Source organism: Venturia canescens, chromosome 10, assembly GCF_019457755.1.
Source record: "Venturia canescens isolate UGA chromosome 10, ASM1945775v1, whole genome shotgun sequence".
Lineage (NCBI taxonomy): Eukaryota > Metazoa > Arthropoda > Insecta > Hymenoptera > Ichneumonidae > Venturia > Venturia canescens.
The window spans coordinates 17011873-17027297 of NC_057430.1; the positions used below are offsets into that span (position 1 = coordinate 17011873).

General features: G+C 41.5%; 1 protein-coding gene across 3 annotated transcripts in view; it reads left to right on the plus strand.

The window, feature by feature from the left end:
* Nucleotides 1–10666, plus strand: part of ftz-f1 (ftz transcription factor 1) — a 76544-nt gene extending 65878 nt beyond the window's left edge. For all 3 annotated transcript variants that reach the window (XM_043429963.1, XM_043429962.1, XM_043429961.1), the window contains 4 exons: nucleotides 7123–7862; nucleotides 8943–9201; nucleotides 9544–9644; nucleotides 10121–10666. In XM_043429963.1, coding sequence (XP_043285898.1) covers nucleotides 7123–7862; nucleotides 8943–9201; nucleotides 9544–9644; nucleotides 10121–10267 — 1247 coding nt within the window. In that variant the 3' untranslated portion in view covers nucleotides 10268–10666. The remainder of the gene's footprint in view (nucleotides 1–7122; nucleotides 7863–8942; nucleotides 9202–9543; nucleotides 9645–10120) is intronic.
* The last annotated feature ends 4759 nt before the right edge of the window (nucleotides 10667–15425 follow it).

The following is a 15425-nucleotide window of genomic DNA, read 5'->3' on the forward strand; positions in this document are numbered from 1 at the left end:
AGCAACGAATTTGCAGCATGGAAATGAGGGCTTTGTTGCCGAGCTGGAACGCGGATACGCTCGGCCCTTTCGCTCTTGCCTCCCCCAGCCTCTCAAACTCGATTCACTCGAGTCAACCGGAAGAAAACCCTCGCCTGGGAAATTCAACGGGAAAATATGAATAAAGCCCCTCGTTCGATCGAACCTCGTTTTCGAGGCCGGAAAAACGTGGTTCGTCGGGATTCTCGAGTCTCTCGGAGGATCGAGGGAGCCCCGAATCAAGGAATCTTCGTCGAACAACGCTGAATCGAGCTCGGAGCACAAGAGCCCGTCGCAGTCGTCACTTCGTGCGGTTGTCGCGCTCGGTACCTTCGCTCTCAACGATCGTCATTATTCGCTCCAGTAAATCGCGTATATAGGAGACACCGAGGGGCTCGCACCGCCGATTGGTTAAGTAGTTACGGTGGCTCACGTGCCCCCGGACAACTCGGCGACCCGAGAACACCAGCAGCAGCAGCTCATCGAGCTGAGCGCACACACTCGCCGCACAAAACGACCGCCAACTCGGCACGAAATTCACCTCGCAAATGCCCCACCGCGCGCCACATAAGCTCGAGTTTTGTCCTCCGGAGCAAAAGGTCGACGGGGCATCAACGCTACTCGCGTTTACTTTCGACCGAACTCCTCGACCCTTCTGCATTCCAAAACCTGCCTTCTTCCCAATACTCGAATTAATGCGAGAGGAGGCAAATTGATTTCTCGCTCCCCGAGTGAGCTCCGCTTCCGGACAAAAGCATCGGGCCAAATCAGGATTTTCGAACTCGAGCACGAAGCTCGGTGGGCTTGAATTTGCATCGAAAAAATAATGAGGAAGCTAAATTTTATGGTGCACTCGATTCTTTCGGGACGGCAAAAAATTTGCGGCTGAAAAGCTACTTTTTTTCGAAGATTGAAAGATTCGTTATCGTTATCGATTACCGGTCACGTTCGCGACTCGGAAAAATTATTTGTGATTAGCAATCGAAGCGATTCTCCTCACGTTTTTCCAGCTTATCGCGTTTGTTGAAATTTTTCGTTTCCTTTGTTACAATTTTCGAGGAAGAGGCGAAATGGCGAAGAGAATTTCTAGAATAAACTATTGGGATTTGTAACAGCATTTTCCTCGGAAGCAAACGCCTCCGGCGGTGTAGAACTGCCGCCACGGGCCTGTGCGATGAGTCTCCGGGAGCGCCAACCGTATCTCGGATATTGCTCAACTCTCGTGCAGGCCCCGCGAAGAGAGAAAGGCAGAGAGGAAGACGAGAAGACGAAGGGGGAGGAAAACGAAAAGCCTCCACGATTTAGTGCAAAACGATGATCCCCCGGCAACATTTCATTTTTCCTCGTTTCGTCGTTGTGACTCTTACACGGGAATATCGATTGCGCTTTTTCTCAGCTCACCTTACAGGAAAACCCATTTTTAACCTCGGCCCGAGAAAAAATAGCGTTTTGGAAGCCGCATTAATAAATCTCTTTCGTCGTTTACACTCCGCGAGATTTGCTCGAACGTCGATCGAGACGATTTTTTTTTTTTTTAGAAAACGCTCATTAAACTTCTTTGAATTTAAAAAATTATTTTTTCACTCAATAAAGTGCACTTTTGCTCATTTTTTTTGAATGAAAAAATGCTTTTGATGAATTGTTCTCGCGGGCAGAGAACGCCGCGCGAACTCCTCAATCATTTTCTCTCTCTTCATGTCGGAGGGGACACGGGGATCGTCGTGCGAATCGAAGATCGAGCTCGCCTATCTCGGTCATAGAGACCAAGAGTACTTTTACCTCTCGCGTTCGACGGGAATCTCTTACAAGCTACAAACGCGAGAGTGCATAGCCATCTCTCTCTGCGGTGCGCTCGCAGCAATCTTTTTCTCCATTTCGTACAGAATTTCATGAGTTTGCAATTTATGTCTGGCATTACTTATAAATCGCTCGAAACTCGCGAGATTCTACAACACCGCGAGAATTCCACAGTCCGGTCCCTCGATCTGACACTCCGATCGAGAATTCCTTCGCCGCACAAAGCTTTCGGACTCTTTAAACGTTCCGCATTCGATATCATCGTCAAAATCCAATTAATTTTGACCTTCTCGAGCAAAGCCTGAAAAACAAATTTCGTACCGTGTCGAAAAACGTTTCCAAACAACTTCGAACGTTGTAAAAAGCAAAACTCTGTTACAAAACGATCAATAAATATTTCCTTAGGCAAAAAAATGTGTTGGATCGATCCAACTAGGAGTTTGCATACTTCAGGAGAATCTCACGCTCCCGCCAAGGTTAATCGATAATCGTTTTCCTTCGAAAATTATTTTTCCCCCTCGATCGCCCCACTTTTTCCCATAATCCATAAAAATGGCCATTGTCGTAATTTGGATTACAAGGAATAAAGTTGGGATTGATGAGAATACAGAATTGGAGTCGCGACGAATCTCTCCCCAGCGGTATCCCCGTGATGACGTCACGATATACAGCAGCGCATACGAGGAGGGAGCGAGGTGTACACATAGATGCGGCGGTGTATTATCGCAAGGTCGCGTCGGGGGCTCGAGTGGCTCGGTATTCTCGCGTGACCCCGTGACCCACTTTTTCTATCTCCCCGGCGTTATGAGGAGGAGACATATAGCTCATCCTGCAGTAGAACAAAAATAAACCATCTCTTGCACCTCGGTGTTGAGTGATGCTGTGAGAAAATAAGCGATCGGAATGAGGAGAGAAGAAAACGCGGGGCCGGGTTGAAGTTCCGAACGGTGAGAAATCAGAAGGCTCAAAAGTCCGAAAATCTAGCTGGGACTCGAAATATATAGATATACCGCACTAGCGAGATTTTCGGACTTTTGAGCCTTCTGATTTCTCACCGTTCGGAATTTCAACCCGGCCCCGAAAACGCGCGAACGTTGTCTCCGCGGATGGCCGATAAGGCGGCGGCGGCGCCGCTGTTTTTCTGCGTGTGTTGATGCTTCTCGGTGCTGTTTTTTTCTTCTTTTTTCGTCGCCGAGTGCTCAATTTGTGCCTTTTATCAAGGTCGAGAATGTTGGAACGTCCACGAGCTGATTGGCACTTTTATCGAGAGCGATACTCGATCTGCGCGAACTCATGAATTGCCAGATTTTAATAACTCGTGGAAAAAATCATTTGTTTTGCTTTAGTTATGGAGTTTCGAGGGAACCGCTCGCCGTCTGGCGGCTTCCTTTCGATTATTCGCGGCGCATCCAACGATCGAATTCTCTTTTATCTTTCCATGATAAATGCCTAGGTTTTTGTTTATCAATCGGCGAATATTCTCCCTCGAATCCCTGCGAATTGTTGACACCCCCTCCGATCGGCCGCAATCGATTCCGTTTATTCAGCTCATTCCCCGGGACGACGAGCGAAAAGGCGCAAGTTAAATCCTCAGCAAAAGGCTTTACGCCGACTCGCGCTCTCAAGAGCTCCGCGACTCGGCCGTGTGTGTGCGTCCGTGCGCGCCTTCGGATACACCAAATGAGCCCGAGTAAGAGCGATACTGCGAGCGAGGAATTGCGGTGGCTGCTCGCCGCGCACATGCAGGGGAAACGGGAGAAGTGGACGGGCGAGCGTCGTTGTAGCGCGAGATTCAACCTCCTTTCACTTTCAACGAGCTCGGCTCGAGCAACGAGCACCTACCTACCTCCGAGGCTCTCCATCCCGCCAACAGACTCGCCGTTTTCCGTGGCTTTTATCCAACCGAACGTCTACGCGAACGCGAGAACGTTTCACGTACTTGCTCTTCCTTGGCACACGAGCAGCTCGATCCTCCTCGAATTTCCATCATTCGCACTCCCCTTTATCCCTCGTACCTCAAATCCCTCGATGTGGACTAAGAAATTTAATATTTTCGATCGAAACGAAGCATATTTTGTTTGGCTCGGTCGATCACTTTTCGCAAATTTTTTCTCTCGGATCAACAACGCCATTCCGAAAGCACTTTAATCCTTCTGCGAATAGATTTTTCCAAACACGAGAGAATAAATGAAACAGCGAAACTGCTTATAAATGCTTTTGCAAACACATTCGAGCGGTGCTGCTTCTTCCGGAGTTTTCTCATATTTTTTTCTCTCGATTTTTCCTCTGCCCGAACGAATCGCCAATTCCTCACTTTTGTCTCGTCATTTTCACGATTTTTTTTTCAAAACAAAAAATCTGTGCAATTCCTCTTTGACAAGGAGCGAAAATTCGTCCCCGTTTTGCCATTTTTCGACTTTCGTATTCTCTGACAAACAAAAGAAACGTCGAATCTCAACGAAAGCTTTGGCACGAATCGGTGTTCGGTTATTTTCAATGGGAAGATTCTACCGCTGAAATGATTGGCTGATTCACTAACTAATCCGACGATTAAAATGCGCGGTTCCATTTTAATGCCATCGCCGTTTGTGACATTCGAGTCATCGCTTCTCGATTCGACGAAAGCTCCAGAGGCTTCGATTCAATCGCGTCCCGAGACTCAATTTTCTTCTCTCCCAACCGATTCGTATGCAGACACGTCTGGATTTGTGCCTCGAGCCAATTCCGACGATTTCAGTCCCGCCAGAGCAACAAAGTTTCGTGACAATTAAAACGAAATTTCTCATTCAACGTCCCACTTTTTATCAGTGGAATCTCACATTCGTAAACTCCCCCAATGGAAAGTCCTCCATTAGCCAGCAGCACGGTTTTTTTTCTCTCGAAATCTACAAATTAATGTAAAAGCAACAATTAATAGAAATGAAAAAATGATAATGACAGTTGTTCCGGCTCACGAGGAGGAGGGGGCTTCGAAAACTCGACAAATTTTCACGCGAACGTGCACGGAATTCCATTCGTTCTGGTATTCTCTCATTCGTACTGGTTTCAATGTTCACCAACATGGATATACGAGCGCGCGCGCGCGCGCCTCGAAACCCACACAGGGATAAATATAGTCACAGTTTGTTACACACGAGGCTCGAATTTACATTAATTGGCTGGTCGCGCTCTCTGACGGTGAATCGCGGCTGTTTGAGCTCGCTGCGCTGTCGCTGCTGCACCAGGAACAGCCGTTCAAAAAGATATATCCGAGCGGGAGTTTACGAGCCGCAAGGTCTTTTATACTCCGGAGAAGAGCCTCGTTTTTCCATTGAGCCTGCTGCAACGCCTCGCGATTCAGTAGATTGTGTCAGTCTCCGGCCAGACATATCGATGTTCCCAAGCGCTCTCCCTCCCTCCCTCCCTCCCCTGGAGAAGCGCGCTTCTCCAGACCTAGCACAGACGCCCAACTTTCCCGTTGCCAGCGGTTCACCTCCCTCGCTTATCGCTCGCGCCGGAAGGAACCTCGTGACCTCGGCGCTGCGTTTGTCTCCGTTTTTCTCTCTTTCTCTGGCCTCCCGACGCGTATTCACGCTCCGTTTTATAGATTTTACTTCGTCGAGCTTTCGAGGCTCGAGTTTTCTCATTACTTTATAGAATAAAATTGCATCAAAAAAGCGAAAATTTATTCTGTCGTCGGTGGAGCGGCGCGAGTAAGCTCGATGATTCGAGGGGAAAATGAGGCTCGCGCGATCGTAATGCGAATTCGAGAAGGATTTTCGAAGATTTAGTGGAAGATTCGAGAGCCGGTCAGACGGCGAGGAGGGAGGGAAAAAATGGCGGAACGAAGGAGAGACGCGGACGCATGAGTAAGGCAGACATCCTGCGAGCGCGCGCGCGATCTTCGCTGTAAGAACGGCGTGCCTGACCGAGCCAAGTCCGTGACTACTGTGCGGCAGAGAAGCGGGAAAAGGAAGAGGGAGGGAGGAGGGAGCCTTCGGGCCTTGACACACTTAACGTCCCGCATCGCACGAGCTATTAAATATATATTTATAGATCGACCAGTTCCTTCAAGGACTCTCGAACCCTTTCGCGATCTCGGGATTCTCCTCTGACCTCTCTCGATTCCTCTCTTCGCACTCTTCTCTCCCCGATCCTTCCGAATCAATCACACCTTTGTTCCCGAAACAATTCCCCACGACTTTCGTATCGAGCTGACGGGAAATATCTCCATGGATATTCTATCCTCACGCGAGAATAACTCGGTTCTTGTGCCAAATTAATAGTCGATCGATCATCAGAGATAGAGATAAAGAGAAAAAGGATAAATGGAGGAGGATGAACGAGCGAGAAGGAGAAAGTGGAAGGAAAAGAGGGAACGAGATCGATACACAGTCTTCGTTCGACTTCCGTATAATTACCTGCAGCTTCCGCCTCGACGAGGCTCTCAATGTGAAAATATATAGACGAATGGACAGCAGCAACAGCAGCACCGTTCTACGATCTGACAACACTGAATCCGGCCTTAGAAACCCCATCAAGGCTGCCTGCTCCTCCGTGTCTCGTACTTTTTGCCTGTATATCCAACCAATGTACTTGTGTACGTAGATGTATACACAGGCGTTTATAGCCAAAGGCGTTCGATCGAAATTACAATGTATGGCACTCTCCCGTGCGTCGACGAGAAGAGAGAATTTAGTTCGAGGACAAGCGGGTATCGCGTCTGATATTTTTGCCTTGCTCGCAGAGGAGCAGGAAAGAGAGAGAGAAAGAGAGGAAAAAAAGATAGAAACCGAGAGCTTTGAATAATTTTACCATCAACAATGCGATATCAAAGGCCAAGTGAAACTCACGGGCTAACGCGAAGCCGAAAAGAAATACCAATAATCTCCAGACAACGGTTTCAAGACGAGAGAATAAAACACACACACGAGCTGCCCAAATATTTCGGAATCACTTCGTCTATTGCCACATCGTTTCGTAAGACTCGTGAAAAAAAAAAAACGTGGGCTCCCCAAAATCCTACCTTCAATCTATTCTCATTGTCTTTGTTTTCTTTTATTTTCTTCTCCACAGTCTGTTAGCCAATTATTTCGGAATCATTGTCTTTTGAGGCTCGTGAATCAAGACTCGCTTTCGCAAGAGCGCAAACGTTCGCTCGAAAATTCGTAAACGTCAAAAAAAAACTCGATTCCCTCTTCTCCATTCACAAGCATATATTGCACTCGATCGATAGGCAAATTTTACCATAATTTGAAAAATTGAAAGTATTGTGAAAAAAGAAAGTTTAATCTGACAATAAAAGCAAATGTATTTTTGTTATTTCAGCTGTTCGAGCGGATAGGATGCGTGGCGGAAGGAACAAATTCGGTCCAATGTACAAGAGGGACAGAGCGAGAAAGCTGCAGTTACTGAGACAGCGGCAATTGGCTCTGCAAACGATACGAGGAAGTTTGGGTGACCCCTCGAGTTATTCGTCCTCGGTAACGCCCTTTCTACACATCAAACAAGAGATTCAAATACCCCAAGTATCGAGTCTAACCTCGTCGCCGGACTCGAGTCCATCGCCAGCTGCGGTCGCCGCTGGTCTCGTTACGAATCAACCTGGCGGTGGAAGCGGCGGTGGCGGCGGAACCGGGGGAAGCGGCGGGGGCGCTGGACAACACCAATTAATCGCGCCATCCTCCCAAACCGCCATCACCGGCGGCCATCATTTATACAATCCAAATCCAAGCTTGGATGGCAAATTATGGGCAGCCAATTCCACTACCTCAAGCCCAAAAGCCTTCAATTTTGGTGAACACTCCAGTCAGGGTGGCCAAACCTCAACGCCCGCTAATCAACAAACTAACAATCCTGGCACCCTAAAAACTAGTCCGATGATTAGAGACTTTGTACAAACCGTCGACGATCGCGAGTGGCAAGCTTCGTTGTTCAGTTTATTGCAGAATCAAACTTACAATCAGTGCGAGGTTGACTTGTTCGAACTTATGTGCAAAGTGCTCGATCAGAATCTCTTCTCCCAGGTTGATTGGGCGAGAAACTCCGTTTTCTTCAAGGATCTCAAGGTTCGTTACGCTACCAATCCACTTTTTCGTTATTCTCTTTGTTTCCTCCTCTCTTCTTTATATTCTCCCTTTTATGACTCTGGCTCGTGTCAAACATATTTGTCTTGCTCGCTACCGGAGCGACTGACTCACTCGACCATTCGAACAGAAATAATGTGGGAATGTATTCAACGGAGAAAACTACTATTCGTCGATACACCCAATTGGGAATTGCTGATATGAAATTTTCAAAATTATCGTTTCGGTACAATTGAAATGAAAGAAACTGCGAAAATCATTAGTTTTTCTACGCCAAATGCGACACTTGTGAGATTCAATTTTTTTTTTTCTCAATTCGTTACACCTGAGAATAATTCATGTTACGAAATTTTGGTCGTCCCCGATTCTCTCGAAATTTGATTTCAACGATTTCTAATCGTTGACGAAAAAAAATGAGTAAAGCTTGATTGAAGAAGGAGCCTCGGTATTCGCATAGTTTTGTTGGAATTGGCCTTTTGCTGGCTTTATACGTTACTGCTGGTGTAGGCCTCGAGGAGGGATGTGAGGTAACCAAGCAGCAGCTCGGCGGCTGCGTTGCACAATCTCTGAATGATTTCAAGCATCGTCTCATATCTGGGTCACAACAAGATACGTTTCTAGGTTACTGTAGCCGTCCCAGAGAGGGCTAAGGGAGAGGAGAGAGAATTAACGTACAATAATTCGCAATCGTGTTTCACGTTGAATAATTCCTCCTCGCCTCCTCGATCGGTCCCTTTGTCAAAATTCATCTCCATTCAAAAATTACTTGATTACGCATTTCATTGCGCGCTTTATATAAGACTTTAAATCCCACGAAAATTTCACATCTTTCCTAGGTCGGAAATTCCAACATTCTATGAATTTTTAAAGTAAATTTATGTAATTGGGAAATAACAGAAAACGACCCATAAAAATAGGAAAAAATTTCAGAGTTGAGGAAATTACCATTTCATTTGCAACGTTTAAAAATTCGAATTATCAATTTCCTTTCGTATTGCTTTTTTTTTTTTAATTTTTGTTTATTTTCAAGTATTAAAATTTCATCGCTGTTGATATCGACAGGTTGATGACCAAATGAAGCTTCTACAGCACTCTTGGTCGGATATGCTGGTGCTCGACCATCTCCATCAAAGGTTACACAACAACCTACCAGACGAGACGACACTTCACAACGGCCAAAAGTTTGATCTCCTCTGTCTCGGCCTACTCGGTGTACCTTCACTCGCCGATCTTTTCAACGATCTTTCATCCAAACTACAAGAGTTGAAATTCGATCTTTCCGATTACATATGCATAAAGTTTCTAATGCTCCTTAATCACGGTTAGTCAAGCACCATTTATTTTTTCATATTTCAACCACTTCTCGTGTTTATAGAAAAATGCCTCGTCACTGTCGTTCGTCGATTCGTGACAGAATGTTTTCGAAAAAAAAAAAAAAAAAACATCACAGTCACATTTCCAATGAAAAATAGGACAAAATTTATTCATCTGTTTAAAATATCGATTTGAGCGATCATAGAAATTGATCACTTTAATTTTAATGAGAATAATGTGGCAACAAAGTACTCGGATCTCTTGATGAAGTCAATTCAATTTAAAAGGAAAGTCATTTTGACTGAAATAAATGGAACCCAAATAATATGAAAAGTAATTTTTTTTTCAGACGTTCGTGGTTTGGTGAATAAGAAACACGTTCAGGAGGGTCACGAGCAGGTGCAACAGGCACTTCTGGATTACACATTGAATTGTTATCCATCGATACCGGTAAGTATCGAACGTTATATTGGAAGGATATTTATTTCGAGCTCATCTAAAATTCATCCTCGTCGACAATTTTTACGAGAAATGTTCCGCTGCAATGACATAAAACACGCATGCGAAGAAGTCATCAAGCCAAGAGAGAGGAAGCAGAAGTTACTAAATTGCATTTAAAGACAGAATTTGCGTAGTAAAAAGTGAATTTATGTTTTAAAAGAGACTCTACGATAAAATACACATGTTTAAAAAGACTATCGTACAATATTTACGATCCAAAGACTGAATTTATTGTTTTGAAGAGACTGCAACATAAAACTTGTGTTGAAAAAAAGTTGGTGATAAGAGTTTTTCTTTTTCAGTACATCGTCAGCAATGAACGAAAAGTGTGATCATTTTTTGTTTTTTCTTTCCTCTAATTATTATATGAAAAAAATGTTCTGAACGTGAAAAAAACGTAATGACATAATTTTGTTTTGTTGCAGGATAAATTCAACAAGCTGTTAGCAGTATTACCGGAAATTCACGTGGTTGCGAGTAGAGGGGAGGACCATCTTTATCAGAAGCATTGCAACGGTGGTGCACCGACCCAGACGCTTCTAATGGAGATGTTACACGCCAAGAGGAAATGAAACGACGAATTTTTATTAACGACAAAACGTAGCCAAGCGACATTCTCGTCGCTCGTGAAAGAAACAACAAATAATCGTATCTGCCAGTGTCCGTCGAGACTCGTTGATAAAACGGAACGAAATCCAGGATACCGTAAACGCGTCCATGCTCTTTTCGACGAGTTCTCGGCGAGACGACCATTCGCGAGAATTGGTAAAGCTCTACCGAGGGAATCGGTTTATCGGCTCGAGGCACTGGTGAATTCGTAGTTCCCCCCCCCCCCCCCCTCCCCCCTCCGCTCCTTCCTGCCTCCCTTCCTCGACGTAAAACTCCCCCGGGTCTTCGGTAGCAAAACAACAACAAAAAACCTCCTTTTCTCCCCTTACTTCGGAAGAATAAGACGAATCCTCAAAAGTACCTAAAAAAAAAGAGAAAAATGAAGTAAATAGAGAGCAAGAGCCACTTAGGTAATCGGACCAAGTTAAAACACCCGGGCGAGGCTCTCCACTCGGATTCTTATTTTCTTTTTTGTCAGTTACCCTTAGTCACACACAATTTATTGAGCTTTATGTTCGAAAGCAACAAAAACGCAACTGTTTTTACGAGATTTGATGAACGAACTGCATTTTTTAGTCCTCGTTCGATCCACTATTCGTATAATTGAGATTGAGAATAGGATTTGAATCGTTGTCTTCCAACGAAATTGTTGTTTCTTCATTTCGTTATTCTTCGAAGCGTTTTTACTTTATAACTCATATTTGAGTAATATTGCTGTGAGTAAAAAGATATTCCTGCGTCGTGTCACCTCGCAACGGTTATCTTTGCTGTTTTAGTATTTGGATTAAAATCATTTTTGCCTATTTCATTAAACTCTCTAAACTTTGCAATAAAACAAGTTCCATAGAAACTTCTCATTGAGCTTCGAATATTTTGGACGAAGTTGATTAATCTCACAGTCAACAATTTTGACCGAACGTCGAGATATCTAAAAAGCGGATCGAACGGTGAATGAATAATGCGGCTGGTTCGTGACTTTTGTTTGCCTTAACTAGTTTTCAAACGTGACTTCAAGTCCGGGAGAAAATGAGTCGTATCGACGATATCCGCAGAAAGAAAAAATGAAAAAAACTTTTTCAGCCCTCCGGGCGGAAAGTGGCAACTTTCGGCCCGCTGCGCGGGCCGAAGTTGCCGCATTCCGCCTGCGTCGGACAGAAAAATCGTATACACTCCACGGGAGTGAAATTAGACCACCTCAAACCGCGTGCTTATCACCCTCGCCTTCGGCTCGGGTGACAATTCTGCCCGCGGTTTGAAGTAGTCTATTTTCCCTCCCTAGGTGTGTAATATACTATTGTTTTTTTTTTCCCCTGATTCGAACAATTTTTCGTTCCTCGATGATATTCGCAACATAACGTACGAAAAGGCAACAAAAAAGTAAACAAATCAAGTGTAGTCGTATACATACTTTACATATATCCGTATAGTGTATGTAAAAATGAACGGAGGAAAGAGAAAAAGAAAGAGTAAGAAGTGTATCTAAATATATATATATAAAAAATATATATATTTTCTATATTTGATGTTGAAGTTTTAGAGATGTATCCACGGGTAAATAAGGCCAACCGCGCGTCAGATCTACGACGGCCCTCGCGTAAGTTTATCACGCGAAGGCTCGAAAAAGAGTGAAGCAACAAACGAACAAGCGAAAACAAAAGCGTTTAAATACAGACACATACACACAAGACACAAAGCGCAGGGAAAAACAGTAAGCGAGATGCCTTGAAAACAGTACAAAGGGTGGTTTAAAAATCGATTATTAAACAAACAAACAAACAAACAAACAAACAAAACGAAGAAGAAATAACAGAAATAGAAGCAAAAAAAAAGAGTAAAAACAAAATGATATTGGTCAAAGGGCAGGCAACTTTTGTCTAAATAAGTAAAAGCTATTTTTCTAATAAAAAGGGTTAAACAAAGAGGAAAACAATATAGAGGCGATTATTTTTAAGCATACCACTGAAGCCTTGCTCTCATTGAAATCAAATATGCTGGGATACGGGGAGTTATTTTAACACGAAATACAAACAAATAAATAAATCATTAAAATAGAAGCAAAAATATGAACGAATAAAGCAAACAAACGAAAAATAACGAGATGCAAAATGAGATCCGAGCTCCAATGGTCATTCGTGCTACTTTTGCAAGGGATTAAATGGGCATACCTGAGTGACAGTGAAAATTGCATGTGATGCGAGAGAATATAAAAAATGAAACAAAAAATAATGAAGTAATGGAAAAAAACCAAGAAAACGCGACGCTACTTTCGAGTCTGAATATTTTTGTGGGAAGAGGGAAAGAAATCATGTTAATTCAACCTCAAACGTTGCTCGTACCGGCCACCTGGGCATCCTTAGAACTTCCTACAAAATGAAAAATTTTCGAAGAAATCCTTAAAAAAAAACAAAACAAATCCAAGATATCTATTAAAATGAAGGAATGGAAAAAAAATCAATAAAATCTGCATTTTCTCACACTTGCACAACAAGCAGGGCTACTACTACTGTAAATACTAGTTAACACATTCCAATTTACGTTGTATAGATTTACCGGACGACGAAAACATGTTAAATATGTAATTACGATTATTTTTTTGTGTATAGTTTAATGAATATAAAACAAACCAACACACACACACGTACACACACACACACACACATACAAATATATATATATATATATAAAAATCTATATTTCTGTTGCTTACTGAAGAGACAAACGAGAAAAATGAAAAAAGATAAACATCGTTAGCTACTTAATGTCTTCACTAATTTTTAGAAAGAAAAAAAAACAAAAAATGAGAAATCTTAATCAATGTATCTCTATTATTATTATTATCATCATTATTATTATTATTATTATTATTATTATATTATATTATATTATTGTCGTTATTATTATTTTCTTTTCTTCTCAAAATAGGTGGCGGACAAAAAAAATCGAAATAATCAATAAATTGCGATAAAATATTTTACTACTGTATATTGTACCATAATAAAAACAGAAAAATAAAATGAAACACTTATATTTAAGAATGAAGTAATAAAACGAAAAAAAAAACAAAACAAAACAACAAAAAAATGATGAATCATTGGAGCAAGGTTTACGTGGTCCTATTGTCTAACTTATAAAAATTAATTATCATTATTATGATTATTATCATCATGATCACAAATAACACTTATACTAAGGTATAAGATTGCATAATTGTCTTATTGCAGTTGTTAAATATAACGAAGATATATTTACTAAATGTTAATATTAGCAGAGAGAGGAGAGAGAAAAATTAAGTGGAATTTAGTTTATTTTTCACATTAGATTATTATTATTATTATTATTATCATCATCATCAATGAATTCATGAATTATTATTGTTCGACGGTTAGTCAGACAAATTCTTTCTCAGCGCTGTGAAGGCTGTCGATGTGAGAGGTTACGAGGGAGGAAGGAAAAGAGAAAAAAAACAAAAAGAACAATAGGAAAAGGAATCAAATGATGTCTGCGTCAGGTTTTTTTGTTTTTTTTTTTATTGTACGCGCGAAAACATTGAGGAACGACGATATTTTTGCAATTTTTATCATTTTATCTTGATTTTTTTAATTCTTTGAACGTGTGAGTCACGACGATCCTACGCTCTCTTGAAAAAAAAACGAATACAACGTAGATTATAGAGATTTGGTTTTCTATAATTTTTTTTTTTTTTTTAGAAATAAATAATAAAAAATGAGAAAATAAAAATAATAACGATTCTTCATGCGCGCAACCGGAGAATGTACCTGAATGTCTTGCAATTTGATGAATATAAAAATCCTCCGATTATTATGAAATTGGAGGAGGATACACGTAATTTCAATCTTGCATATCTCTCGAATGACAAATTTTCTTTTTTCTTCCTCATAATACCGATAATCTCGTTTATGGTTATTCAAATTTCTACTCACCTTAAACGAGAGCGAGGATCCTCGCGAGCCTATAAAAATTCGCTTGAATATAAATGAATAATCACAAAGAAGTTTGAAGAGTGATGAAATTTTATGAGAGCGTTTCCAAATTCTCAGATCGACCGATTCAGCAAATGAAAAGGCGAATTCGAGATGATCTGCCCGTGAATGTAAAACGTTTTGGTTCCTTCGAAATATTTTGAAATACACTTTTGGTATTCACCATTTTTATAAACACAAACACACGTTTCTTCCTGATCGTGATAAAAATGAAATTACAACAAACAAAATGAACCACGAAAAGTCAGGTCGATATCAACGTTTTTCTCGTCAAAGATCATCGAGGAGCCATCGAAATCGCAAAGTAATGACTACCTCCGTACAATTGTTTTAAGGATTTTTTAAAATATTTTTACCATTATTAGTAACCACATACCTCAGAAAAAATACGAATCCAGATAGCAAAAATCACTCTCTGAAGCTCGTATCTTTCAAGTTACCTGCGCTCGCAAAAAAATGAAAATAAAATATAAAATAACAAGGATTCGTTCTGCTCTTTGGGCGACAAAGGATTAATCTATGCTCCACGTAAAACGTATTTTATTTATTGTAACTATCGATCTTCAGTCTCTCCTACGATGTAGTAGAATTTGGTCGATATGATAATTTGGAAATGACACTGTGAACGAATAATAAAAAAAATAAGAATATTATACAAATGACGCGTATTTCGGAGGAAAGGTGAGAAGCAAAAAAAAACGCAAACGCGTCCATCCTATTTAACAATCGTCCGAAAAGCTCCGTTTACAAAATTGTTTCATCGACAAATTGTGAACTTGCTACGAATACAAGAAAAAATCTCTACGGCGTTTTATTATACATTGTGTGAAATAATTGATGTACAGTTTCTGATTATACAATTGGCAAAAAAGCTCTAATCTATACATACATAATACGTAATGTATGTATGCATCGATGTGATTAATAAGATTCGATCTAAATGGCGCGTCTATCGACTTACCGAAATATATCTTTGTGTATATATATAAATGATCTATACATACGTGGATAAAAGATATTCGTGCGAATCAAAAATGGGGTCAGGGGTTCGAATAAATGATTCACGCTACCCGCCTCAGATATTATTGTCAATAACGCAAATGGATGAAATTATGAAATT